General features: G+C 31.0%; 9 protein-coding genes across 9 annotated transcripts; 4 read left to right on the forward strand and 5 right to left on the reverse strand.

Annotated features, from left to right (window-relative positions):
* Positions 1 to 48: 48 nt before the first annotated feature.
* Positions 49 to 5126, reverse strand: PPL_04480 (uncharacterized protein; the record flags this gene model as incomplete). Its single annotated transcript, XM_020575382.1, has 15 exons — positions 49 to 211; positions 564 to 587; positions 787 to 884; positions 977 to 1017; positions 1189 to 1271; positions 1340 to 1692; positions 1801 to 1974; positions 2067 to 2634; positions 2706 to 2902; positions 2980 to 3059; positions 3138 to 3528; positions 3616 to 3983; positions 4182 to 4422; positions 4536 to 4634; positions 4737 to 5126. 15 exons carry the CDS (start codon positions 5124 to 5126, stop codon positions 49 to 51), a joined length of 3270 nt encoding a protein of 1089 aa, XP_020434902.1.
* A 568-nt stretch (positions 5127 to 5694) lies between these two features.
* On the forward strand, positions 5695 to 6042 carry PPL_04481 (uncharacterized protein; the record flags this gene model as incomplete). Its single annotated transcript, XM_020575383.1, has 1 exon — positions 5695 to 6042. One exon carries the CDS (start codon positions 5695 to 5697, stop codon positions 6040 to 6042), a length of 348 nt encoding a protein of 115 aa, XP_020434903.1.
* A 380-nt stretch (positions 6043 to 6422) lies between these two features.
* Positions 6423 to 8526, reverse strand: PPL_04482 (uncharacterized protein; the record flags this gene model as incomplete). Its single annotated transcript, XM_020575384.1, has 5 exons — positions 6423 to 6760; positions 6903 to 7056; positions 7290 to 7817; positions 7891 to 8297; positions 8388 to 8526. The coding sequence occupies 5 exons, from the start codon at positions 8524 to 8526 to the stop codon at positions 6423 to 6425; spliced, it is 1566 nt and encodes a 521-aa protein (XP_020434904.1).
* A 362-nt stretch (positions 8527 to 8888) lies between these two features.
* Positions 8889 to 11512, forward strand: tufM (elongation factor Tu; the record flags this gene model as incomplete). The annotated part of the gene is made up of 3 exons (XM_020575385.1): positions 8889 to 8938; positions 9337 to 9362; positions 10212 to 11512. 3 exons carry the CDS (start codon positions 8889 to 8891, stop codon positions 11510 to 11512), a joined length of 1377 nt encoding a protein of 458 aa, XP_020434905.1.
* Positions 11513 to 12084: 572 nt separating this feature from the next.
* Positions 12085 to 12828, reverse strand: PPL_04484 (GNAT family N-acetyltransferase; the record flags this gene model as incomplete). The annotated part of the gene is made up of 1 exon (XM_020575386.1): positions 12085 to 12828. One exon carries the CDS (start codon positions 12826 to 12828, stop codon positions 12085 to 12087), a length of 744 nt encoding a protein of 247 aa, XP_020434906.1.
* A 309-nt stretch (positions 12829 to 13137) lies between these two features.
* Positions 13138 to 20659, reverse strand: PPL_04485 (polyketide synthase; the record flags this gene model as incomplete). The annotated part of the gene is made up of 4 exons (XM_020575387.1): positions 13138 to 18667; positions 18731 to 19262; positions 19346 to 19367; positions 19562 to 20659. The coding sequence occupies 4 exons, from the start codon at positions 20657 to 20659 to the stop codon at positions 13138 to 13140; spliced, it is 7182 nt and encodes a 2393-aa protein (XP_020434907.1).
* A 1412-nt stretch (positions 20660 to 22071) lies between these two features.
* On the forward strand, positions 22072 to 23271 carry abcH1 (ABC transporter ATP-binding protein; the record flags this gene model as incomplete). The annotated part of the gene is made up of 4 exons (XM_020575388.1): positions 22072 to 22126; positions 22254 to 22439; positions 22579 to 22779; positions 22907 to 23271. The coding sequence occupies 4 exons, from the start codon at positions 22072 to 22074 to the stop codon at positions 23269 to 23271; spliced, it is 807 nt and encodes a 268-aa protein (XP_020434908.1).
* A 175-nt stretch (positions 23272 to 23446) lies between these two features.
* On the reverse strand, positions 23447 to 26015 carry gtf2h4 (general transcription and DNA repair factor IIH subunit TFB2; the record flags this gene model as incomplete). Its single annotated transcript, XM_020575389.1, has 10 exons — positions 23447 to 23734; positions 23835 to 24125; positions 24268 to 24420; positions 24502 to 24607; positions 24705 to 24884; positions 24978 to 25013; positions 25137 to 25295; positions 25417 to 25499; positions 25838 to 25897; positions 25995 to 26015. 10 exons carry the CDS (start codon positions 26013 to 26015, stop codon positions 23447 to 23449), a joined length of 1377 nt encoding a protein of 458 aa, XP_020434909.1.
* A 336-nt stretch (positions 26016 to 26351) lies between these two features.
* Positions 26352 to 26799, forward strand: PPL_04488 (uncharacterized protein; the record flags this gene model as incomplete). The annotated part of the gene is made up of 2 exons (XM_020575390.1): positions 26352 to 26609; positions 26680 to 26799. 2 exons carry the CDS (start codon positions 26352 to 26354, stop codon positions 26797 to 26799), a joined length of 378 nt encoding a protein of 125 aa, XP_020434910.1.
* Between the last annotated feature and the right edge of the window lie 222 nt (positions 26800 to 27021).

The raw sequence follows: 27021 nt of genomic DNA on the forward strand, positions 1-27021 counted from the left end.
TATTTTTACCTTATATAATATATATTGTCATATTTTGTTGTTACTGTTTTATTGTTTGTTTGTTGTTGATGTTGTTGAATTTGATGATGTTAATGTTGTTGTTGGTATTGATGATGATGATGATGATGATGAAGATGATGATGTTGGTATTTCTGTACCTCTTAGTCTATCGACATGACCGACAATGCTCGTTGCAAAGAGGTAGAGTGCACTTGGTTTGTCGGGTTTCAATATGGCATCGAGGTCTTTCTGGACGGCTTCGACAACGGCGCGGTTTGCCAGGTCGGCTGGCGACAACTGGTTGGTCGAATCGGGGTTGGCACGGTCCTGAGTGTTCCAGAAGCGTATTTGATTGAGTTGGTAGTTGTAGATGATCGGGATGTCGATGAGCAGGTCGTGATTGGTGTTGAGCGATGTCGAGCTGGTCTTGATGTAGTAGCGAACGATGGTGTAGAGCGTCGACTGATCCTTCTTGTGAATGAGCACATCCTTGATCTTGGAGTTTGATGTGTGCAGATCCATCACATATCTGATCGGGGAGTTGGTATCGCCACGCAATATACGCAGGAGCTCTAGCATCACCACACCTGGTGTAGTAAATAACTGAAGAAACGAAGTGATTGTTTGTATCCTAAACGAAAGCATATTCACCTTCTTCTTAAAGTATACCGACAGTATATTGAATTCGTTTCTTCCAAGTATATACTTTGGATCTTCTGTACATTATTACATCATGACAATATTAGTAATGATAATGGTTGACTACTGAGTTTGTTTATTAATTACTTACTACTGAATGTATCTAATTCAAATGTTGAAAAGTCTCTTACTGCTATTTGATAGATGACTGATTCTGTTTCGAATTTGAATGACATTGTAGGTAACTAATGGATAATGAATGAATATGTTTGTTTGTTTGTTTGTTTGTTAGTTATAAGATATATTGATAGATGATTGATTGATTGATAGAACTTACTTCTGGTTTTAATACACTTTGGAAGTGTTTTGATATTGATACTATGTGAAAGTAGAATATGATTTTTTGAAGGGTCGAGTGTAGGTGTTTGTTGGGTACGAGCCAAGAGCTACGCTGTCCAGAGAGATTGTCCAGTGCTGGCACACCAATTCTATATTCCATAATATGATGAAAGTTGGGTGTATAATGCAGTCGGTATTTCGACAACATACTTGATCCTACTGCTTGCATCGAGTAGAATGCATCTTCAACCGAACAGTGTTCAGCAGATATAGCTCTAATATCAATACCATAGCTATAGTCATAACAGTTATAAGTTAGTATTTAATAGTTAAAGATAATAAAAGATAGACAGATAGTTACGTATTCTTATAGACTAAACGTAGTTGAGTTGTAGATCTTGGTATGATCATTATTTCGAGTGGTAGGAAGTATTGGGGAGTATCAGAGGTGATAATCGAGTGAATTGAATAAATAATATCGTTGGTGATAACAATTGATTTGAATAGTTGTTCAATGCTGTTGTTTATGCTTGTTATATGATTGAGGTTGGTGAGGTGATTGTAGGTGGTCGATGTTATAGTGTTGGCAATCGGTATCTCATTCAACTGGCGCTCTAACAGCGACAGAAACGGATTTGGGTGTGGTTGGTAGTCAATTGAGTACTTTCGGTGTGTTCTATCTATAAATATTTTAATAGTCGATCTTGATGCACTCTATTTAAAATATAACATAAATTATTATTAATATCAAAACAATTGTTTTAGTAATGTATTATCAACAAAAACAACAACAACAACAATAATAATAATAGCAATATTTACAGTTTTTGAACAAGATAATTCTATTTCCATTGGTTTGAATGCTTGAATTTGAAGGTAGTTGGTAATCTCTGGTTTGGCAATAGAGTTAAAGAAATGATTGATAACCACCGACAATTGTATAGTCTTGTTGATGATAAACAAATCGTTTTTAAACTCTTTCAACCAGTCTATTGACTAAAAAATTTTATTGAGATAGATAATGAATTAGTGTTAGTTGTTTATATATATATATATATATATATATGTATTTTTATATATATACTTACAGTGTTGTAGGTGAATGACCATTGACCATCTTCAAAGTGATAGTGTGGCGGATTGGTTGGGTTGGTGATGATTGGTGGTGTAAATTGGTAGTGTTGGTGTAGGTTCGATTCATTGAATGTGATGGTGCATGTGTTGTTGTCTTTGGCCAGTGACAAGGTCATTGTTTGATCGGCCACCTGTATGAATGGGTTTGGTGTCGAGTGGAAAAAGGTGATGATATCGAGGTTGGTGTCATGCTTGAATGTCTGGTCGTGTGAAGTCAGCACCTCAATGGCGGATCGCACCGATATTCTCTTTTTAGTGGTATTGACAACTCTTGTCAATAGTTCCAAGAGATATCGGTGATATTGAAAGTGACCATCTTTTCCCACTTCTTTATTATCATTATTATCGGCTTTTATCTGTTTGTTCTTATTCTTTTTTATCATCTTTAGATTGTCTTTGTTTTTGTTGTTGTCCTTTTTCAACATTACATAGTCATCAAGCATACTAATGAATTGATTCAAACTATTGCTCTCTATCTTTGAGGTAGATGAATGTTGCATAATCGACGATTGTGAGTTTGATCTTTGTTATTACAATGAGTAGTATTAGTTAGGTGAATAATACAATCTAATGGATAATGTATTTATACATACTTTATAGTTGCCAAATGAAATGATGGTTGAAATGTAGTTATATTTACAGTGATAATAAGATAGTATATATCTCTATCTTTCGGCAGTCTAATGCATATATAGTTGTTATCGGCAAACAAATCCAGTGTTAATGGTATCTTGTAGAAACATTCCAACTTTAAAAACAAAGATGATTCTTCAAAGCAAGATAGCAATGACTGAAAAATATGTAATATACATCATTGTTAGTAAACTGTATATATTATTATAATTATTATTATTCATTATATATTACCTTTAATTTCAATTGATTCACAATATTAGTTATCTCTTGATAGTTTTTATTTAATCTATATTCCATTTGTATTTGTAAATCTAGATAGATTGATAGATAAGTTAAGTTAGTTAATAGTTATGAGTTGAGTAATTCAATCATTTGTTAATGTCATTTACCATTTGACAATAGATGATTTGGTGATATAATATATTTTCCGTTGTGTGAGTTGATAGAGACGATTAATTCATTGGATCCATAGAGATTAACTTTGAGTACCGTTGGAAGTGTTTCATTGTTTACATTGATATTTGTATCATCTTTGTTTTGTTTACCATTGCAACTGCTGCTGTTGTTGTTTCTAGCTGAATCATTGCCATTGTATTTAGCATTATTACCATTACCACCATCACTACTATCACTACCATCCAATGCAACGTTTCTTATTAACTCTGCAAACTGTTGATACTCTTGATTAGAATCGATCAAATGTTGAAACAGAATATTAGCTCTATGAAATGAATGTAAATTGATAGCCCTCAACAGTATTTCTTCTACATTCAATTTAAACTAGTAGTAATTATGATGATTTCAATTGTTTAGTTAGTTATGCAAAATGACTATATATATATAAATATAAGTAGTAGTACTACTTACTATTCTTAAATAGTTTTCAGTTGTTGGATGTTTAATGATGGGTGTATGATTGACTATCAGTTCGGATTCATCGTGTAGATAGATCTTTATGTTGGTGTGAATGTTTGGATCGAGATTCGATGACGCAGTCATTATAATATCATCGGGTATCCAATAGAATATCGTAATAGACGCATCTCTACCGTAGATCGCTCGTATATTTGAATTCGTACTGCTTTGTATCAGTTGTTGCTGTTGTTGTTGGTTCTGCTGTTGTTGCTGCTGCTGTTGTTGCTGTAGTTGCTGTTGTTGTAACAATTGATTTCTTGTAAATGTATTATAAGTTTGTGAAGTTAACAATTCCAATTTCGACTTGATAACAAAGTAATCTAATAAATAATACACAAAACACAAAACAAAACATTAGAAACAATTGATATCAATATCAATATATGTATAAGTAGATAACAACAACAACAACTACAACACATACGTATTATATTATGTAATTCAAAGAGAGGTCTATCGGTTGAGTAGTTCAATCGGTTCTGTATTCTATCGGTTAGATGTGCAATGCCTTGATCTACCGCCGCTTTGATGAGTGGTGCTTCGGTTTCGCGCTGTTTCAGCACGTAGATTTGGAGGTCGCGAATGATCCATGGCGTCGACTCGTCGGCACCCTCCAGGGTGAGTGTCGCCTCGTACTCGTCGGCCACCACTATATGTGCAATGCCATTGTCGATGGCAATCGGCTGTTGAAACGCCTTTGGTATATCGCTCTGAAACAGCTTGTACGCAATGATGTTGTTCAGTTTCTGTTTGACGTTGCTGATGGTCAATGGTGACACCGCATCCGGTGGTATCACTGCACTGATCTGCGTGGGCATACGCATGTAAGAACCCTGTGACATGACATCGATCGCCGTCGGAACGTCATATACCGGTGCTCTACTATTGATCATTCCCTCCTTTGTCATTATCAGCAAATCAGCTGTATCTCTTAAATATATATCTTGTTGATTCAGCAATTCCATTATTTCCTACAAAAAAACAAATCAAAGTTAGTCTAGATTCTCATTATCATTTCAATTACTCAACAACATGTTGTTGTTGTTGTTGTTGCTGTTGATTGATATTCATACATTAGCTTTGTTTAGAGTGTTTAGATGTTTCGACCACTTTATTATGACTAGTAGTCTGACGAATCGTTCACGTGTCTCTTCAAAGTAATCGGATAGTTGTTTCTTTTTGTCGAGATCGGATTGATTGACGAGATTAACACTCAGTTCGATTAGACGATTGTAAGATTGTTCAACAAGTCTGTGTATAACCGTTGACAATCTAACTGTTCTCTGTGATTCATCCATCTGTTGTAACATTCCCATTCCCATATCCATCTGTTGTTGTTGTTGTTGCATCATCATTTGTTGTTGCTGTTGCTGTTGCTGTTGTTGATGTGGTGATGGTGTATTCGAACCATTCGAATTTGGAGTTGATATATTACCAATTGCATTATTATTATTACTATTCATTACTCTACCTGACCGATTACGAATGGCTAATTATATAATGTTATCAACTTTAATAAGGTGTGGGTTTAGAGTATGTAAAAAAAAAAAAAAAAATAATCCCATCTATCATTCTTGATGATCAAACCCACTTTTTAATTGAAAAAAAAAAACAAAATCATTTTAAGTTGTTTAAACTTTAATTATTTTTTTTGTGAATGGTGGATGTTGGGTCATTGATTACTTTCAAGACATTATTTTATGGAACAACAAACTAGTTGTATTGTGGTCGACTTCGAATACAATATATATTCGTCAATTAGAAAGGAAGTCTGTGGTCTTTCCTCCAACGTTGTTAAGTACTGGAGGAAGAGAACATATCTCTCAAACACACCAAGGTACCTGGGGTGGTGATAGGTGCAGCCACTTGACCCGAGAGCAACGTCTCAAAGTAGCATCTCTAGTAGTGATCATTGTCAAACACAATCCAAACACTGTTGACCAGGTGAGGTTGAAACTTTCGACTGTCGGAGTTTTTATTACCAAAAGGTAAGTCGACCACAATACAACTAGTTTGTTGTTCCATAAAATAATGTGGCCACAAGCCAAGGCTATAAGTTTGCTTACAGACCAGGAGATCCACGGTGAACTCGACAAGATAGCAAAAGAAGAACAACTCCTTGGAAAGAGGAAATCGGAACTCCTTGAAGTCATGGAGAAACGTAAAGTGGTTTCCAAGGTGGTGTTGCCTGATGTCTTTGATAGAATGTCAGATGATGAATTATTGTTTTACCTCTCCCAAAGAAAGAAATCAACAACTACTACTACTACCACAACAACAACTACTACAACTACCACCACAAATAACAACAATAACAGTAACAACAATAATGATAATAACAATAACTATAACAATAATAATAATAATTGTAATTCTTAACTACATTTAATAAATATATATTGTTAATTAATTTCAGAAAAGATTTGCAAAATTGTTGTATTATTTATAATAAGATAGTTTGTTAATATGTTGTGTGGAAAAGAAAAAGGATTTAGGAATGATCTGAAATCTGTGAGTTGGTCGATTTCCGATGTTCAAAATTCTTCGTCCACATCGAAACCATCAAACTCAGATCCGGTAGTAATCGTTCCTATTGTCTGATAGTTTCTTCTTCAAGTACAAAAATGTATTAAAGTAATATTAATGTAATTTCTGTTCAAGTTCAATATTGGAAAAGTGTTGTATTAATAAAATATAATATTTGGAAATTACAAGTTTAAAAAATGAAATGATTGGTTTTATTTTTGATTTGTTGTTTTTTAATTTAAGAAACCTCTGCTTTTAAAATGCTGTTGAGCTACATCGGGCATACCAGTGTTTGGGGTGAATGATCTGAAATCTTCTGTGAGTTGGTCGATTTCCGATGTGTAAGATTCGTCGTCGTCAGAGTCGTCTTCATCTGACTCTGATTCAGAGTCAGAGTCGTCCTCATCGAAATCATCGAATTCAGAGTCAGTGTCGTCCTTCTTCTTGTCGTTGTCGTCTTGCTCTTCCTCTTCTTCGTTGTCGGACATCTCCTCGAGGTCGATGTCGTCGTCGTCCTTCTTGACGTCGCTCCAATGTAGGTAGCAGCCATCGACAAACTTTGAGGATTGCGCTAGCAGATAGGGATCGAATGGGAAGAACGAATCGAATTGATTGGTGTTCTGTTGGTAGGTGTTGGCGAATCCCGACGTCTTGGACTTGACGATTTTCTTGTTGGCCTGCAGCACCGATGTGCACTTGGCAAAGATATTTACACGCAGACACACCGCGCAGAACTGCTTGACGACATTCTTTGAGCAGATTTTGAACGGATTCAATCGGGAGAACGAGATCTTTTGGAACGCTTCGTGGAGATCCTGGAAGAGTTCGCGGTGTTTCTCTGGCTGCACGCCGTTTGGATAGTCGTGACTAAAGTTGAGGATGACACTGTTTCTGAAACAAAAGATATAATACAAAGACTGGCAGACCGCGTAAAAGATGGAGTGGAGTTGTGGATTGGGTGTGCATTCGCTGGCTTTCGTGTCGTAGCGTTCGACGTAGTTCACAGCAAAGAGAACCAGCTCCTTAAAGACGAGCTTGACGACGTTGTTTGGGAGGTACTTGGCACGCGAGATGAAACCACCGATATACGCTGCACTTGCTTGTCTGAGAATGGATGGAACGGTCTCGTTTGCCAGCTTTCCACAGAGGTAACGGATGTATGACTCTGCCATGAGAATACCGGGTGCCGCCCAGCGCTGAGGTCGCGTTGGACTCTGTGACGGCTTGGATTGCGCCACCAACAGCGTTGTATTGAAATCGAGTGGTGTAAAAGTAGATCCAAACTGCTGGAAGCGTGAGGCATACAACAACAGAAACTGTGTATATTTACTCTTGTAGGTTGGTAGGACACTGGAATCGAATGCTTTCACTAGGGAATGGAAAACTTCGTCCATCTGACTGGTCTCGGCATCGTTGATTCCACCGATCACAAAAATATTTCCTTCCTTGCCCTTACCGAAACGTGCATCCAAATACTGGAACATCAAAAGCATCAAACCATCCAGCTTCTGAGCGTTGATTGTATTCTTTTCTTGTTGTTCATTGGTCGAATCTGACTTTCCAGTTCCTTCGAAATCATCAAACTGCAACTCATCATCTCCAGGTATTTCTTCAATTGTAATGGATGTCTATAAAAAAAAGGAATGGATTGATTAGTACTTGAAAATATCCAATCAGTTTAGTTTAACAATATTGACTTACATCTATTAAAACTAGTGTATTTACGGCGGCGGCAATTATTTTTGAGGAAATGGATGGACAGTAACGAGTTACCAAAAGGACGTGTTTGAGGAAAAAGTGGTGTACTTCAAGTGGGTGAATGGTGTGTGGGAATTTCTGAATTAAAATATCTGCTAGACTTGGTGAGCTGAGTGGTAGTACACTGACGATCTTGTTCAGTGAGAAGTGAACCTTCATTGAGATCTTCTCCCACTTTTCATAGTCTACTTTGGTGCCGTTGGCAAGTGCCTGTTTATAAGGTTCGAATGCAGTGCCCAGCAGAGTGAATGCATCGATTGCATAACTCTGATTGAATGTAACCAAATTGATAACAAACTCTATAAATTTACCAACTGACTGATCATCTCTTGACCAATCGAAAGTAATCACTGAACAAACATAAAAAAATAAAAACAAAAAAATTATTAGAACTATTTGAATCATAATCATTCTGATTATTAGATATTCCGATTACTTACATTCATTTAGTGGAGTTCTTCTTTTATCTTGTGTAGCCTTCTTCCAAAGAAGACTATAAGAGTCGGCTTGAACATTCTTTATTGGTTGTGGTGTTGGTGTGTTGGTGGTGGTGGTTTGGGGGTAAACTTCGGAGGCCATTTCTGAAATTGGCATAGTAGGTCGGTCTATTTATTGTTTAGTTACTTAAAACTAAAATAGATATGTGAAAAGGTAGGTAGGTAATGAATAAATTAAATTAATAAAATGAATTATTAAATTAAAATTATAATAATATTAAAAATAAATAAAAACAAATAAAGGTACAACTACAAATATTAATTGTATGTAAAAATGAAACAACAACAAAAAAACGAATAAAATTTGTCGACAATTCTTTCTTTACTCTCACTTCTCACTTCAGTGAAACCTTTTGGTGGTTAAATTAAAAAATTAAAATTAATTGGAATTGGATGGATGGGGGTAAGGTGTGTGTTTTTGATAACTTTTTTGTGAAAAAAAAAATGAAAATGGAAAAAAAAAATGAAAAAACGATGCACGTCGGATTTTTAAGGTTTGATGAAAAATTTTTAATAGATACTGTACCTTTAAGATGAATAATGATTGCTTGTTGCAAAGAGTAGAATATAATACTAATGTAGTAGGTTTTCGATAAAAGTTGACTTAACTTTTAAAGTTCAAATTTGTTTTTGTTTGTTTTCTCAGTTTGTTGTTGATGATTATATATTGGCGAGATGTCTTTGGCTATAGTCGATCTACTTTACTTTACTACTAACAACGATTGGTAATGATAATAGAAGTAGTGATACGATATTATATTATATGATATATACTGAGATATATGATAAAAATATACTACTAAGATCTTAAGAAAGATTGGTGATTGTCACTTTAGACTACTTTAACCAACTTTTATAAAGGTCTTGTTTGTTTTTCGTTTTAATTTTAAAGATTCTCTGTCTCTTTAAAATTGCCAAGCAAATACCGATTATAACCGTTAACGTTTAATTTAAAAAAAAAGTATAAACGAACGTGCAGTAAGATGAATGAACTGATCAATTAATCGACCTCTTTCAATATATATGAGGAATTCGAATGTAAATTGACGCGTTCAATTGATGCCGTAAAGGTAAACAACTTAAATAAGACGTTGCAAAATAAAGAGATAATGAACAGTAATCAAAATATTAAAAAAAGCCTAATCGTTTGTTTTCTCTTATTCTTTAAGTATAAAGGTTATAAGATATAGGTTTATAATATTTCTGTGTTCTTTTATTAAATTATCTAATTATTTCTTGAATTTAGTAGTTTTTTTTTTTTTTTTTTGAAAATAATAATAATTTTATTTCAATTTAATTTAAAATTAATTAATTTAAAAATGATAAATTTAGTTTAGTTAAGTTATATATATATAAATAAAGTTTTTGTTTTTGACAAAGAAAAGCAAAGAAGATAAATAAATAAATAGAATATGTTTGTTGTTTTTTGAAAATAAATAAATTAAAAAATGGTAAAAAAAAAAATCGACGTTTTCGAGAAAATGGTACGAAACTAATAAATTATTGTGAAAAAAACTACAAACGTTACAATAAATGATGAGAGTGAAAAAAATAAAAATAAATTTAATTAAAAATAAATAAATAAAGCAAAAAAAAATCGAATCAATAGAAAATAAAAAAACGAAATTAATTTTTTTCATAGTGTTTTTTACCATCATAATTTAGTGTGTGAGCTTTTTTTTTTTTGATTGTTGTTCGCATTTTTTTGTTTTTTTATTATTTATTCATTTTGAATTACTTTTTTTTTTTTTTTTTTTTGTAAACTAGATATAGATAGAAAAAACAGAATGTTGTCAAAGAATCTTTTCAAATCGAGCTGTCAATTGGGATTGGGATTGCGTTCGTTCAGAAGCAGCAGTGTCTCGCTCGCCGGTGAGAAGAAGAAGTTCGAGCGTACCAAGCCACACGTCAACGTCGGTACCATCGGTCACGTCGATCACGGTAAGACCACCTTGACTGCAGCTATCACCAAGTGTCTCTCGGATCGTGGTCTCGCCAACTTCAAGTCGTACTCACAGATCGACAAGTCGCCGGAGGAGCGTCAGCGTGGTATCACCATCAATGCTTCGCACATCGAGTACGAGTCTGACAATCGTCATTATGCACACATCGATTGTCCGGGTCATCAACATTACATTAAGAATATGATTACTGGTGCCGCCCAGATGGACGGTGCCATCCTGGTCGTCTCGGCGCCAGACGGTCCACAGGAGCAGACACGTGAGCACGTCATTTTGTCGCGTGAGGTCGGTATTCCAAAGATCGTTGTCTTTTTGAACAAGATGGACAATGCCGATCCCGATTTAGTGGAGATCGTCGAGATGGAGGTCAGAGAGTTGCTCGCCAAGTACGGTTTCGACGGTGAGGCCACCCCATTCGTCAAGGGTGCCGCCGCCGTTGCCCTCGCTGAAGATCCAGCTTCGCCAACCGAATTCGGTCGTTTGGCCATCGACAAGTTGGTCAGTGTTTTGGACAACGAAATTCCATTGCCAAAGCGTGCCATCGACAAGCCATTCTTGATGCCAGTCGAAGAGGTCTTCTCCATCTCTGGTCGTGGTACTGTCGCCACCGGTCGTATCGACCAGGGTGTCGTCAAGGTCGGTGACGAAGTTGCCATCGTCGGTATCAAACCCGTACCAAAGGTGTCGGTCACCGGTTTGGAAATGTTTGGAAAGCTGCTGGATTTCGCTCAGGCCGGTGAGAACGTCGGTGTTTTGCTCCGTGGTTTGAAGAGAGAGGATGTCGTTCGTGGTGAGGTTATCTCCAAGCCAGGAACCATCAAGGCACACACTAAATTCACCGCCAAGACTTATATCCTTACCGACGGTGAGGGTGGAAGAAAGAAAGGTTTCGCCACCAACTACAAACCACAATTCTTTATTCGTACATCGAACGTCACCGGACGTATTGAGTTGCCACCAAACACCCCAATGGCCATGCCAGGTGACAACGTAGAACTCACAATCGAGCTTATTTCACCAACTCCACTCAACGAAGGTCTTCGTTTCGCCATCAGAGAAGGTCAACTTACTGTTGGTGCCGGTATCATTCAAAAAGTCGTATCATAAATTAAATAAATAAATATTCTTAATAGCTAAAAATAACTACCACTTTTAAAGATTCATTCATAAAATGAATTAATAAATTCCACCACCAACCACCTTTCAAACAACCATTAAAGAGTTTGATTGAACAGTTCACAGATTTGATTAACCAATATTTTTATCAACAGAATACAACCAAATTTTATCTATATTTAATACAATACCATGGATTTATCACACTATTAAATGTATTTGGATATAGAATCTTTTTTTCTTTTTTTTTTTGTCTTATTAGATCTTCATAAAATTTTTTTTTTTTTAAATTCAATACGATTGAAATTGTAGGAGTATATTCAAACTGGAGTAGATTGTTTATAAAACTGTGATTCTCATGATATTTCATAACTCCTTCTCTAAAAAAAGATTTAATTAAAAAAGTGAGCGGTTTGTTTCCATTAAAATTTAATTAAACTAATTTTGGACAAATTTATAACATTTATAAAGAAATTTTATCTTTAATCTTACTAATTTTAATAAATCCAAGAAAAAAACATTATAATCTTCCTGTTGTAATGTTTAATAGTTTATTTATAATATTAATCATCTCTTGAAGAATACATTAAATCTGATAATTTTTGTTTTTGATTTCCATTTTCATCAAAATTATCTACTCTTAACCAAGAAATATATGCTTTTTCAGCGTTTGTCCATTCTTCATCTAAAATGGAAAGCCATTGAGTGTTTCTATTTCTACCTTTGGTCATTCTGTCTTGTCTGAATTCTCCTTCGAAAACGAAACCGAAACGTTCGGCAGCACGTCTCGATGCAAGATTCAAACCATCGCACTTCCATTCGACTCTTCTAAACTTTTGATCGAAACAGCTCTTTAAAATGAGATAGAGTGTTTCGGTGGCTGTCTTGGTCTGTCTTAGTTTGTGTGAGAAGTAAACGTTGCCAACTTCGATCGAACGTTCTTTCGATCTCTGATTGATCAATGCTAGCCATCCCAAGTACTCTCCTTTGTTTTCGATGATGTAGAGATATGAAGGCTCGGAAAAAGTGAAACCAAAACGATTGTTCAAACGATTGTTCAAATCCTCTTGACTGGTAGGTGGTGTATAAGGTAGGTAGGTCCAACATCCAGTGTTTGGCTCCGATTGAACAGTTTGATAGAGTTTGGTGACGAGTTCTTCCGTCAATATTTCATTTGATACTGAAATCAAACGTACATTCTCTCCAGTTAAATCTGCTTGCTTATAGATTACTGGTGTATTATCAGTGACAGCTGCACCAACGATTTGACCCAATTCATTCGTTTGTGTTTTTTCAAAATTTTTCATCCTTTTTTTATTATTATTATTATTATTATTAACTTTTGATTGTAAATAAAAATAAATATATGTATTTCAGTAAATAAATTTATTAATAATTAACCTTTATGATTTTTTGATTTGGGGTCAATTAAAACTTTTCAAACGAAAGGTTGTAATGCATTTAATTAAAAATCAGATGATTTTTATTTTGCACCCCAGAAATCTAATCATTACGATTTTTTTTAGAACATAGAATTGAGATTTTTAATTCTATTTGATTCAGATTTTTTATTATTATTATTAATAATATTAATAGGAAAAATAGACAGATATATTTTATTTCTTATAGTTTTTACGATTTAAAAGAGATGTATAAATACTATTGATTGTCAAGTTGGGGATTTGGGAAATCGTGAAAATATCTTGTTCAATGTTTGTGTCTAAAAAGAATTTGACTTGAACTGTCATCAATGAATCAACTCCAAAATTCTTGAGTGGTGTATCTACTCTCAGTTTTTGTTTTGGAATTGAAAGTAGTGAAGAAAAACCATCTAAAATTGTTTCGAGTGGATCAATATTCATATTTAGTGTGTTTGATTTTCCAGTTTCACCAAAAACCAAATGATCCATTCCATATTGGTTATGCAAATGTACTTCATATAAATGGACAGAATTGAGTCTCGAAAGTATTGGATTACAGTAAAGAGGTTGGGAAATAATTGCTTCAAGTCCTCCAAAGAATTTTGATAATGGAATTGGATAAACACCTCTTGAAACGAAGAATTCTTTAATTCCTTCAGATTCAGCAACAGTTCCTTCACCAAGAATTGGGCCTAATCTGATTGATTTCGATTTCAATCCAAGAATATTATTTCTATATTTACACAATCCATCAACGGCCAGACATGCTGAATTATATGATGGTTGTGATGCTTCACCACTATATCCAGATACTGATGAAAAAACAATGAATTGTTTCAAAGGTAAACTTAAATCTATCGATAGAGTATGGAGATTATAAGCACCAACAACCTTTGGATCATGAACTTTCTTGATATTCTCCGGTGTCACTTCATTAATTGAGAATGATTCAAGAATGGTAGCAAGATGGAATATTGTTTCAATTGGTAGCATTGATTTTGAAACTGATTCAATTCTTGATTTTAATTCATTGATATCAGAGATATCGGTTTGATAGAAATGAATTCTTGTTGATTTTGTTGAATTTATGATTTGATTCATTCTATTATTCAATTTTGATTTTGAAAGAACGACGATATCAGATGCATTTGAATGTTTGGCAAGCCAAGGAACCAATTCAAGTGCTAAACCACTTTGACCGGTGACAATGATTGTATTTGAGATATCAACTTTGAAATCAATCTTTGGTAATGGTTTTCTATCTTTTGATTCTATCAATTGTTTGAGAGTTGTTTCTTGAATATTTGAACAATCTATAACAATTTTACCAATTTGTTTTCTTTCTTTCATATGATTGAATGCTTTCTTTGATTCTAAACTGTCAAAAGATATGATTGGTGTCAATTGTAGTCTTCCAGATACAATATCCTGGATAACTGCTTTTTGAATATTAGTACAATATTCAGTTCTAAGATAGAATCTATATTGTAAATCAGTACAACAGTATTTTACATCATTTCTGAATTGACCATATCCTAATATATTATCATTGAATACATGAGTGCCAACAATATCTGCAATTCTTCCAAATGGTGCCATTGATTCGAAATTCTCCTTCATATATTCAACTGGTAATGTATTGATGAGAACATCGACACCGTTACATTGTTCTTTGATTTTATCTGCAAATTCATTTGAATATGAATTGAAAACATCAATTAAAATATCTGAATAATTTGATTTGAGATAATCAATCTTTTCTTGTGATCCAGCGGTTGCGTAAACTCGGTTACACTTCAACATTCTCAAGACATTCAATGCTGCAATTCCAACACCACCAGTTGCACCATGAATTAATATTATATCCTTCTTTGCATCGAAATTACAAATTTCAAACAATGAATGATAAACAGTGGTGTAAGTAACTGAAATCGATGCACATTCATTATGAGAAAGTTCTTTTGGTTTAAAAATAATACAAGATTGATCCGATATTGCATGAGATGTCAAAACATTTTGTATATTATAAGCCATAACTTCATCACCAACTTTGAAATCTTTTACATCACTTCCAACTCTTGAAATTACTCCAGATCCTTCATTGGACAATGGTGGATGATAGATATCACCTCCAACCATCATTTTTTGAGGAAGTAATTGGAGATGATATAAATAATTTTTGAAATTAATTCCAGCTGATTTCACTTCAAACTCTATTTCATTTGGTTTCAACTCTCTTCTATTCTTCAGTTTGAAATCGAGATTCAAATTTGCAAATGTTAATAGATTCTCATTATTTGTTTCATGTGCATTTGAATATTGTAAAATATCATCTTTGATATTGAATTCTCTTTGAACCATTGGAACGTTATCAATGATACTATATTGTAATTCACCTAGTGATTCTTTGTTTTGCGATAAAAGAAGTATTGAATTAATATTATCATTATTCAAAGGCGAATCAATATCAATTATTAATAAATCCAATTCTCTATGATCAATAAATGCTGTATTTATAATTCCAATAATAGAGTTTGATAAATAATTTGATGATTCATTATTTTTGATGACAACTGTGATTCGAGGTTGACTCTCTTGATATGTGAACATTTGTAACAATTGGATTAATGAAAATATTGTTTTTTGATAGTTATCAATTGATTGATCTAAAATTGATGGGAAAAATAGAATTTGAGTAGAGTTTAGGAGAAAGTTTGATTTCAAATCAATCTCATTTGAATTTATCAATGAAATTTGCTGATTTGAATAGCTTTCAAAATATTCAATTGGAATTGTTTGATTTTCATCGATTATAATTGATAGTTGTTCAATGTTATTGATTTTGAGAGTGTCAATGGAATGTTTCTGACAATGAATTATAAATAGCAATCCTTGATTAGGTGGAAGTTGATTTCCATTTGAATCATTTGGACTAAGTATTCTGATATTTTTGAATTGATAATTTTCAGAAAGTAATTCCACCCATTGATTTGGTTTGAGCGCACAATGATCACGATCATCATTATAACTCCAATATTGTTTGAAACCTCCAAACAACATATCTGGGATGATGTTTTTATAGGCCGGTTCTGCAAATAATAATATTCCATTTGGGGAAAGAATTTGATGACAATTTGAAATTGCTGATCTTATATTTGGACAAACATGAATCACCAGAGACATGACAATCATGTCATATGATGATTTCAAGAGTCCTTGATCTGATAAATCTTGATCCAAATCAATCACTTTGAATTTCATTTTCAAATTTGATTTGAATTTGAAATGATTCGAATATTTATCTTTCATTGGATTGACAAAGAATGAAGAAACATCTGAGAATGTATACACAACCTCAACATTTTGATCACCAAGTGAATATAACATTTCATCAAGTTCTGGAATTAAATAGTTTGTTACTGTTCCAGTTCCACCTCCAATTTCAAGAATCTTGATTATTCTCTTTGAATTTGATTTTTCGATTGATTTTGAAATCGATTCAACAGCAATGAATGACGTTTGTTTGAAATAGTATTGAATATATGAAGATTTGTATATATTAGAAATTACACCATCTTTGAATAATTGTTCTCCATATTCATCATTTCCGCGCAAAGTTTCAAAGATTAATTGAATTCCTAATTCAACAGTATTATAAAAAGATATATCATCAAGGATTAATTTTCGATCTTTTAAATCACAAGATGATAAAAATTCTTTTTCTTCTTTCAAAATTTCAACCATTCTCGAAAATAATTTGAAATTTGTATCATTTGAAATGAATTTGAATTTTATCATTGATTCTTGAATTGTTTGATTAAGTACTTGAGAAAGATCGAAGTTAGGAATATTATTCAAAAATAATGAATAAATAGACTTGATGAAATCAGTTCTATAATGATTGATTTTTAGACCTTCCAAAGAATCCTCAACGAGTGGTGATGGAATTATATCTTTGGGATTTGAAAGGGTTGATTCTTTTGATTGTTTGAAAGATTCAAATAATTCTTGATCTGGATATTTGATTTTCTTCATCTTCAATCTTTCATTCGTTCCAACAGTGAATCTCTTCATTTCTAAAATCAATTGACCATTTGGATGAACAAGTAAACTGTTTCCAGTACATTCATAATTACTATGTTCTAGAATTTTTGTCATTAAGAATAATTGATCTGGTGGATTTGATTCTAATTCTTGAAGACTTTGATAATTGATTCTCATTTTATCGATTGATTTGAAAATGAATTGTCTTCGATCTTCAAGAATACCAATCAATCCTTGAGCACAATTATCAATCAAAGTTGAATTTAGAATTTTCGAAGGTGCATTCAATGTTGATTTGGTTTGTAAAGTTGAAAATGACTTTTGATTTCCAATCGATATTGATTTGATATGTTGAAATGCGGGTCCGTATCTTAATCCAACTCTCAGAGTCTTCTTGTATAATTCTTCTTGAGTTAAAGTTGTCAAATTACATTGATTCTTGAATGATTCAAAATCAATGGTTTGATTTGAATTTTGAACCAAGGTAACCGATGATTTTGCAGAATGGAACCATTCATCATTTGAATCATAATAATCTGAATTCTTGTTGTAGAAATTCAAATTATATTCAGGTTTCGAAATATTTTCAATATTCGTCATCAATTTCTGAGATTGACCATTTTGGTTCAAAAAGAAAGGTTTGATGAATTCCAATCTATCTATTATAATATCTTGTTTTTTAGATTGGAAAATTTCAATGATTGCTTCTACATAAGCAGCACCTGGAAGAATAGGACGATCTTTTACTTGATGATCTTTCAAATATTCAAATGGTTTACTTCCAATATCAATATCAGATAGATAACATTCATTTCCATTGAAAACTGATCGTTTTCCAAGAATTGAAGTTAAAGGTCCATCCAATCTTTTGGATTTTGATTGATGTGATTCTCTCCAATAGATTTCAGAATCCCATTGATATCGAGGAAGAATTGAACAATTATCTCTCCAAATTGGATTTGAAATATCAAATCGATTGAATTGTGATTTGAAATCAATATTAACACCTATACAATGAAGTGTTGCCAATGATGATTTGAATAATAATTGTTCATCTTTGTTTCTTTGAATTGGTGAGATCACTTTTGCAGAAGGAATTGTTTGAGTTATCAATCCTGATAAAGTTGGATGTGGTGATATTTCAATGAAAACATAATCTTTCAAATCATCCTTGAGATCTCGAACAATTGAATCCAATGTCTTCTTGAAATATACTGGATTTCTGATATTATCATAAATATATTGAGAATCAATTGCATCTGATTTCAAATCACCAGATACAGTTGAATACCATGGAATTGTAGATGCTTTAGATTTCAAATTATTGATTTGATTAATTACTTTGTCTTTGATAACTTCTTGATGTGAAGAATGGAATGAACATGGAGTTCGAAGGAAAGTATGATAGATATCTGATTGTTTCAATTTTTTTGCGAATTCATTCAAATCATCATTGTTTCCAGTGATTACAATTGAATTATTCGAATTATAACATGCAATTTCAAGATTTTCAAATTGATTTTGATAATTCTTGTTGAATTGATCAGAACCAATTCCAACAACCAACATTCTTCCAGATCCAATTGTTTCGTTTTGGAATGATGCCCTCAAATGAACAATTTTAATTGCATCTGATAATGTTAAATTTCCTGAAATATATCCTGATGTAATATCTCCAAAACTATTAATGTTTGAAATTTTTAATTAGTAAATTTTATCAATAAATTTTTTAAATTCAATTTACCTATGGCCAAAAACAATTGATGGTTTCAATCCAAAATTATGATAAAGTTCAAAAAGTCCAACTTGGAATAAGAACAATGCTGGTTGTGCAATATTTGGATTGTGAATATCATTTGAATCATTTGGAATTTCTCTCATCTTTTCAATGAGTGAATATCCAGAATATTCTTTGAGGGCAGAATCTAATTCATCAACTATTGATTTGAATATTGGTTCATTCTCATAAAGATTCATTCCCATTTGATTCCATTGTGGTCCTTGTCCACAAAATACAAATATCAATTTCTTTTCTAGAGAATTATTGATTGTTGTTTGTCCTTCAATTTCAATTGATTTTGAATTGAAATCATCCCAATTTTTAGCAATAATCACTTTTCTTTGAGAATGGAATGATTTTGTCAAAGATTGATAGAGAGAAAACTCTTTCAATGATATTCTATCTTGATAGGGTTTGATTGATTCAAAATATTTATCATTTGAAAATGATGAATTTCCACTGATTGGAATCAAAAAATATTGATCTTTTGTTCGACCTGATAATTGAAAATCATTTTGGTTCCTGTTTAGAATATTAGTTATGGTTATAGAACAAAATTATAATATTATTTCATCGTACCATTTATTATTTGCTCTATATTCTTGAAGAATTAAATGACTATTTGATCCCCCAATTCCAAATGAATTGATTCCCATCATTACCAATTGATCATTTGGAAGATCTTCAGTTTTAGTGACAACTTGAATATTTGATTGTTTGAAAGGAATTTTTTGAATTCAAATTTGACAATTTAATGCTTGGAACAAGTTTACGGTTTTTCAACATCAATGATACTTTGATGAGAGATGCAATTCCAGCTGCACTTTCAAGATGTCCAATGTTGGATTTGACAGATCCAATCTTTAATGGTTTCTCTGGTGTGTGATTTTGAGAGAATGCATCGATTAATGCATTTACTTCAATAGGATCACCAACAACAGTTCCAGTTGAATGTGCTTCAACATAATAGATTTGTGATGCATCAATATTTGATCTTTGAAGTGTTTGTTTAATATTCTGAGATTGAATTGTATTTGAAGGAGTAGATATTGAATCCTTGTTACAATGACCATCAGCATTGATTCCTCTTCCTTTAATCACTGCATAAATTCGATTTCCATCTCTTTCAGCCAATGAAAGTTTCTTCAAAACAACAACACCACATCCTTCACCTCGAACAAATCCATTTGCATCTTGATCGAATGGACGACAATGATCTGCAAGAACTCCAAGATTATTATACATTATTGTTGTATTTGGATCAAAGATTGCATTTGTTCCACATGAAAGTGCAACATCACATTCACCATCTTGAATGAATTTGATTGCAAGATCAGTTGAAGTTAAAGATGAAGAACATGCAGTATCGACACACATCGATGGACCTCTGAAATCAAAACAATATGAAACACGATTTGCAATAACAGAATGTGTCAAGAAATCACACAATACCTTTGGAGCTGGATCCAACTGACAATGGCTTGTTTGTAAATGGTGATAATCCACAATTGAAACACCAACAAATACACCAGTGTTTGATTCACGAAGAGTCCTCACTGGAATTTGAGCATCTTCTAAAGCTTCGTAGGCAAGAGTGAGCATCATTCTTTCTTGTGGATCAAGAATCGCTGAATCTTTAGGTGATATTTCAAAGAATAATGGATCAAACTTTTTCCATTCATCGAAATCCAGCAATCCAGCATTTTCATTTGAGATCAATTGATGTTGATGGTAAGTATCTGACCATCTTTCTTTTGGAACTCTGACAATTCCATCAAATGAATTTTCCAAAGCTTCCCAAAAATGTTGAGGTGAATTTACATTTCCAGGAAAACGTAACCCTATTCCTATTACTGCAACATCATTTCTAAATAAAATATTTGAATTTTCCATTTTAGTTAATAAAGACTTTTTTTATGTTTTATAAAAATTAAAATAAAAAAAAGAATTTTGTAAAATCCTTTTATTTTAAACATTTCACAGTTGAAATTATATTTAAAATTCTAGAAGCAATTAATTTATTCTTTTATACACATATCTATTTTAAATAAAAACCTTCCACCAATCATTACTATTCATTTATATCTTACCACTTCTTTTCTAAATCAAAACGAAATTAGAACTTCCCTGTAACCATAAATTTAAATAAATATAAAAAAAACTATCCAACCAAATTACTCTTATTTTAATTTGTTTTTGAATTAGTGACCGGGAAAGGGGTTAGAAGTTAGTTTCGATATGGGAAAAGTAGAAATGTAAAAAATTATTTTTAAAAATTGAATATCATTTGTTTTATTTATTTAAAAGATTAAAACCCAAAAAAAAGAATTGGTAACAAAAGTTGTATAGGGAAAGAGTCCATCAACAAAAAAAAATAAAATCTACCAATACACATAACCATTTATTCAATGATATATAATATATTTTCACTACAGATTATCCTAATATACTCAAATAAGTATTAAATAAAAACTTAGACATAATATATATCAATAAGATATATTTTTAGTCTCTGTTTTTTTAAAAACAGCTTATTAGTGGAAAAATTTTAAATTAAAACAACATCACATCAGATTCTTTTTTATTAAAATTATTCAATCAAGTTATGTTTTATAATTAATTAATAATAATTCAAAACTAAAAATTGAACATCTACTATACACCATAAAAAAAAAACAAACCTGAAATAGCGAGCAACTTGGCTGTTTACTAATGAAAAACTATTTTGTGACTGCAGAACACCATTTTTGATCTTTTGTATTTCAATCTTACTTTTTATGGAACTTTTTCTAAAAATATCCTTTTAGTAGTATACCCTTCAAAGTTTCCATATGTATTTAAATAACCACAGATTAGGATTTAAAATTTAAATGAAATCAAAAAAAAAATCAAGAATTAAATGAAATAATAACAAGTGAAAAAGTTTTCTTTGTTTGTTGGAAAGGCTCTAAAAATTTTGTTTAAATAAATAAAAAACTATATTCAAAAATGTATTATTTTTTTTTTTTTGTAAAAAACTTCAAAAACAAAAGATTTGTGTGATCGGAAAGGTTTCTCCTTAAATCTTAATTAACTCAACTTTCAATGCTACCTAATAAATAACACAAAAAAAATAAAAGGTTACAAAATTTTGATAATTTAGAGCAAAAACATTAATTTTCATTTTGTTTTTTTTTTTTGAAAATATTTTAATATTAAAATTGGTTATATTAATTTATTTATTTAAAGATTTTTTTTGTTTTTTTCTATCAACAATCAATATCTATTAATTTATTTATTAAAACACTTATTAGATCTCAAAAAGAATGCAAAAAAAACAATTTAAAGAAGTCGTAGTGGAAGTAAAACATGTTTCAAAACGTATGTAAATTTAGTTAACTATTTACTATTAGTGAATTGCTATGGTAGTTATACTTGATGATGATGATGATGATGATGATTATGATGTTGACCAAACCATTCAATCATTCATTATATACACACACAGACTATAAGATATTCGGTAGAGAAGATACAGTTAAAGCATTGAACGATATACATCTAGCAAATGATGCCGAACTACAGCCAGTAAGGAGAGGTGAATTCGTAATGTTACGTGGACCATCCGGTGGTGGTAAAACATCACTTCTCAATCTACTGGGAACAATCGATAGAGCTACAGAAGGTGTTATTGGTAAGTAGTTGTAGTAATAGTAATAGTAGTAGTGGTGGAGACATCTGTTTATAGATTTCTTACTATAATTAAATTAAAGTTTAATATGAATGAATGTATTAATTAATGTAATCAATTTATCTATCATTTTTTTTATTAGAATTATTTTCAAGTCCGATCACACCAGAGTCATCTGATGAATATTTAGCAAAACTAAGATTAGAAAAGATTGGTTTCGTTTTCCAGACATTCAACTTACTCGCGACAATGTCTGCCTATGAAAATGTAGAACTACCTATGATCATCTTGGGAAAGTTAAAACCAGAACAAAGAAAGAAGAGAGCTATTGAATTATTAACATGTATGTTGCTTGTAATAACAATAATATTAATAATAACATACATACGTAATATAGAGAATCGTAACGATGTTATGTTATGTTATGTTAATGATTAGTTTAGTTTAACAATTTATTAATGTTTAATTAGTGGTTGGATTACAAGATAGATTGGATCATTTGCCGTCGGAGTTATCTGGTGGTGAACAACAGAGAGTAACCATTGCACGCGCTTTGGCAAACGAACCAGAAATTCTACTGCTGGACGAACCTACAGGTGATCTCGATACAAAGAATACAGTAGAGGTTATGGATTTACTGTTGGATCTCAATCTAAAGTTAAAGACTACTTGCATCATGGTGACACATAACCCTGACATTGAATGCTATGCAGATCGTATTCTCTATCTTGCCGACGGTGTATTCGAGAAACAAGCAATCAACATCGAACAAACAAGATTAGATTACGATAAATACATTGAATATCTAAATGCTCAAACTCATGGAACTCATTAAATAGAACAAAAGATATAATAATACATAGATACACATAACACATTCCATTCTTTTTTTGTAAATAATATTAATAAATGTTAAAAAAAAAAAACAAAAAAGTAATTTTATTACTACTTCTACCTCTGCTACAACTACTAATCTATTGTTTGATTCTTTGATTATTGTTTGTTTATTATTATGCAAAGTTCTTTCTTATATAGTTTTTAATTGCATCGAAACCATTGTCACTAACAACCAATACTTTCTTGGCTTCCGATGCCCACATGTAGAATGACAGATCTTTAGCATACTGTAGAGTCATATTGAATGATTCCTGTGTTGGGAATGAATCAAAGAGTACTGCTTTCTTGTAGAGAATTCTATTTCTTTCATTCTCCCAAATTCTAATCTGTTCGAATACAATCTCTGGTGCACCGACCTTCAGCATATTTGGATGTCCGTTTTGTTTAATGAAATCTACAATCTATTTAATTAATTAATGATTTATATTAGTATAAATCATAAATTATTATTATTAATAATAATAATAATAATAATACAATAAAGTAGTAAATATTACATACTTGATCAGCAGTGATACCATGTAAGAAAGCAGTTCTTATACTCTCTCTTGTTAGGATACCGACTGATAGATTCGGTAGTCTGTAGAGCATCTTTACAAACAGACTCAGCAGTGATATCTGTAGTGACGATGCAGTGTATGCATAGATTCTAAAGTTTGTCTCCAATATAATATAACCTTGTTCCTTTTGTGTGTTTGACATCTCTTTTGCAAGATCTTTAATTACAGTCACTGTTTTACCTGTCGTCAAAGATATAATTAATCTAGTTGGATAGAATATCTCTGATTTCTCCTACATATTATTATTATTATTATTATTATTATTATTATTATTATTATTATTATTATTATTATTATTATTATTATTATTATTATTATTTAAACATTAATTAATAACTATCATTCTTTGAAGACAAATAATAACTTTTACTTACAGATCTTATATAAACTAATCCAAATTGTCTTAGATCGAATAATAAACTCTTTTCATCTTCTGTTAGATCATTTACATAGTATGCACTTCCAAGTGATAAGAAACTAAGTTTAAACAAGAATGCCAATGCATCTCTTCTTGATTTACCTCTTGTCTATATATATATATATTAAAATGATGTATTAATATTAATATTAAGATATATCATTGTTTAAATGTAATGTAATATATGTACCTCTAATGAATTTAAATAAACAATAATCAATGTCCATATTTGTGTATAAATATCTTTTAAAAGGAATTTAAAACCTTCACTTGTAATCACCATTGATCCATCATTCCTAAATAGTTAATATAATAATGTAATAATGTAATAATGTAATAATGTTAGTGAATATAATATTATTATCTAAACAATGTTATTTGTTATCTAATTACAATTTCGTAAGATTTGATAGTGCCAATAGATCAGCAATTAGTTCAGGTGGTGTTTCACTGTCGTCCGATAAGAAATAGAGTACTTTCTCCCATTGACTCTTTGAATAGCTATCTAATTGATCTACACTCATCTGTAAGTTAGGTTCTACTCTTTCAACTGCTGATACAACTACATTTTTCCTATAATAATAATAATAATCATAATATAGAGCGATTAATATAAAGTAAAGTTAATTAAACTAATGTCCAGACATCTTGTATTCTTATTCTTACATATTCGTTATAGATTCCTTTATATTCGATTGAAATCTTTTATTTAAATGATATTTATCACTATATATAGTGTTTAGTTTAGTTTTGTTCGTTAGTTATATTGTTATTATAAGATAGTTTAAGATTAGCTAAAGATATAATATGATGATGATAACAAACTCTTGTTTAATTAGAATCTTTAGATCCTCTAGTCTTTCCAATGATTCTAAATGTGTTTGTTTGTTTGACTGCGCTGTCCATGATGATACATTGTTTACTTGTATACTCTCAATCAATAGCATCTTTAATATATATTGTTTACATCTTGGTGGTAATGACCTAAATAGTCAAAAGAATCAATACGATTATTAATCATTTATTTATTTATTTTAATATCTATATATTTATTATATAACGATCATTATTATTCAATCAATTGTCATTCTAACTATCTTCTTACCGTAATATAGCTTGACATGTAAATGTATCACTATATAATTCTTCTAAATCATTTCTAGATAGTGATGATAAATATTGAAATATCTTCATTGAAATTTATTCTATATGATTCTAATCGAATAATAAATAAACAAATACAATATTTCTTTATCACCAACTAACTATCTACAAGTTTGAAAAATAGATAATGATCATTGCCAATTTAAATTGTTTTAACCAAAATTAAAAAAAAAAACAGAACTTTAAAAAAAGAGAGTTATTATTTTTCTTTTTAACTTTTTTACCTTTTTTTTTATATATAATCAACATATAAATTTAAATGACAATAAACATTACGAATTTATTATTATTGATATTTGTCATCGTTTCTATTTCATTTTCTTTTGGATATCGAAATTATCCCATTCTATTATGAAAATAACATCAAGAGTACTTCTTGCACCCGATGAATATGGAACACCTGGAATCCTATTAGAGTAGAACTTTTATTACTTTTTGATTAAAAATCATCACTAATCAAACAATCAAATTTCAAATTATTGTATTGCTGATGTTTTTAAAGAAGAATCAAATATATACTCTTTGACCAAAGCAAAGCATTATTCAATATTCCAAATGTAATAAAAATATATATTTATTTTTAATTTAATTTAAAAATTATTAATTTATTATTTAATCTGATGAAATATAATATCTAATAACATTATTTAAAAACCAATAGCATTTATTATTATTAAAATTATTAATAATATTATTATTTTTAAAATTTTATTATCATTAGATGGATTTAATAAAATCTAATATTTTGTTGTTTTTTTTACCTGTTTATCTATTGTTTTTAGTATTAGAAAAAATTTTTAAAATAAAATTGTTATGCTATGAATCAAGCCGTAAGTATTGAAATTTCTCTAATACAATATTTAAATATTTCATACAATGTCTAACAATTTTGAAGATTCTTTAGATTTCGAGATTAGATTTTTAAATAGTTCTTTAAATATTAATAATAAATTATTAATTTTAAATATATTAAAAAAATATTCTACCTTCACTCTAAAAGACTTTATGAGGGGAAATGAAATTGGAGCTATCGATCCACCTTTCTTCAACCAAGTGGTAGAAGGAGAGAATTATTCTTTTCATTTTTCTTCTTTCGAGGTAAAAGAAAAACTATTCTTTTTTTTCATGAAAATGGTATGTATAGATTGATATCTTTTCATTTTTAAAATCATAAGTAATAACATCATTTTTTCAATAGATATAGGAGATCAAGTTTTTCAACAAGGAAATATTCTTTTTGATTATAAAACAAAAAATAGTTCCAATTGGAAAAGAATTCGCCAGATTAGCTTCGCAATATAACAAATATTCAACTCAAACTTAGTCTCAATAACAAAATTCTATATATTAATAAACAAAAATTATTAGTATCTTTTCATTGCTTCCACTATTATATCATCCTCTAAATTTATTTTTTTAATAAAAGATGAGAGAAAAGTTTTCTCTCTTGAAAAATTTTAAAATTCAAAGAATGAAGGAGATGTGAGATTCTTGATAATTTTGAAAGGAAAGTTTAACATAGATAAACAAGATTAGATACAAATAG

The sequence above is a fragment of the Heterostelium album genome, assembly GCF_000004825.1.
Source record: "Heterostelium album PN500 unplaced genomic scaffold PPL_contig9, whole genome shotgun sequence".
NCBI lineage: Eukaryota > Evosea > Eumycetozoa > Acytosteliales > Acytosteliaceae > Heterostelium > Heterostelium album.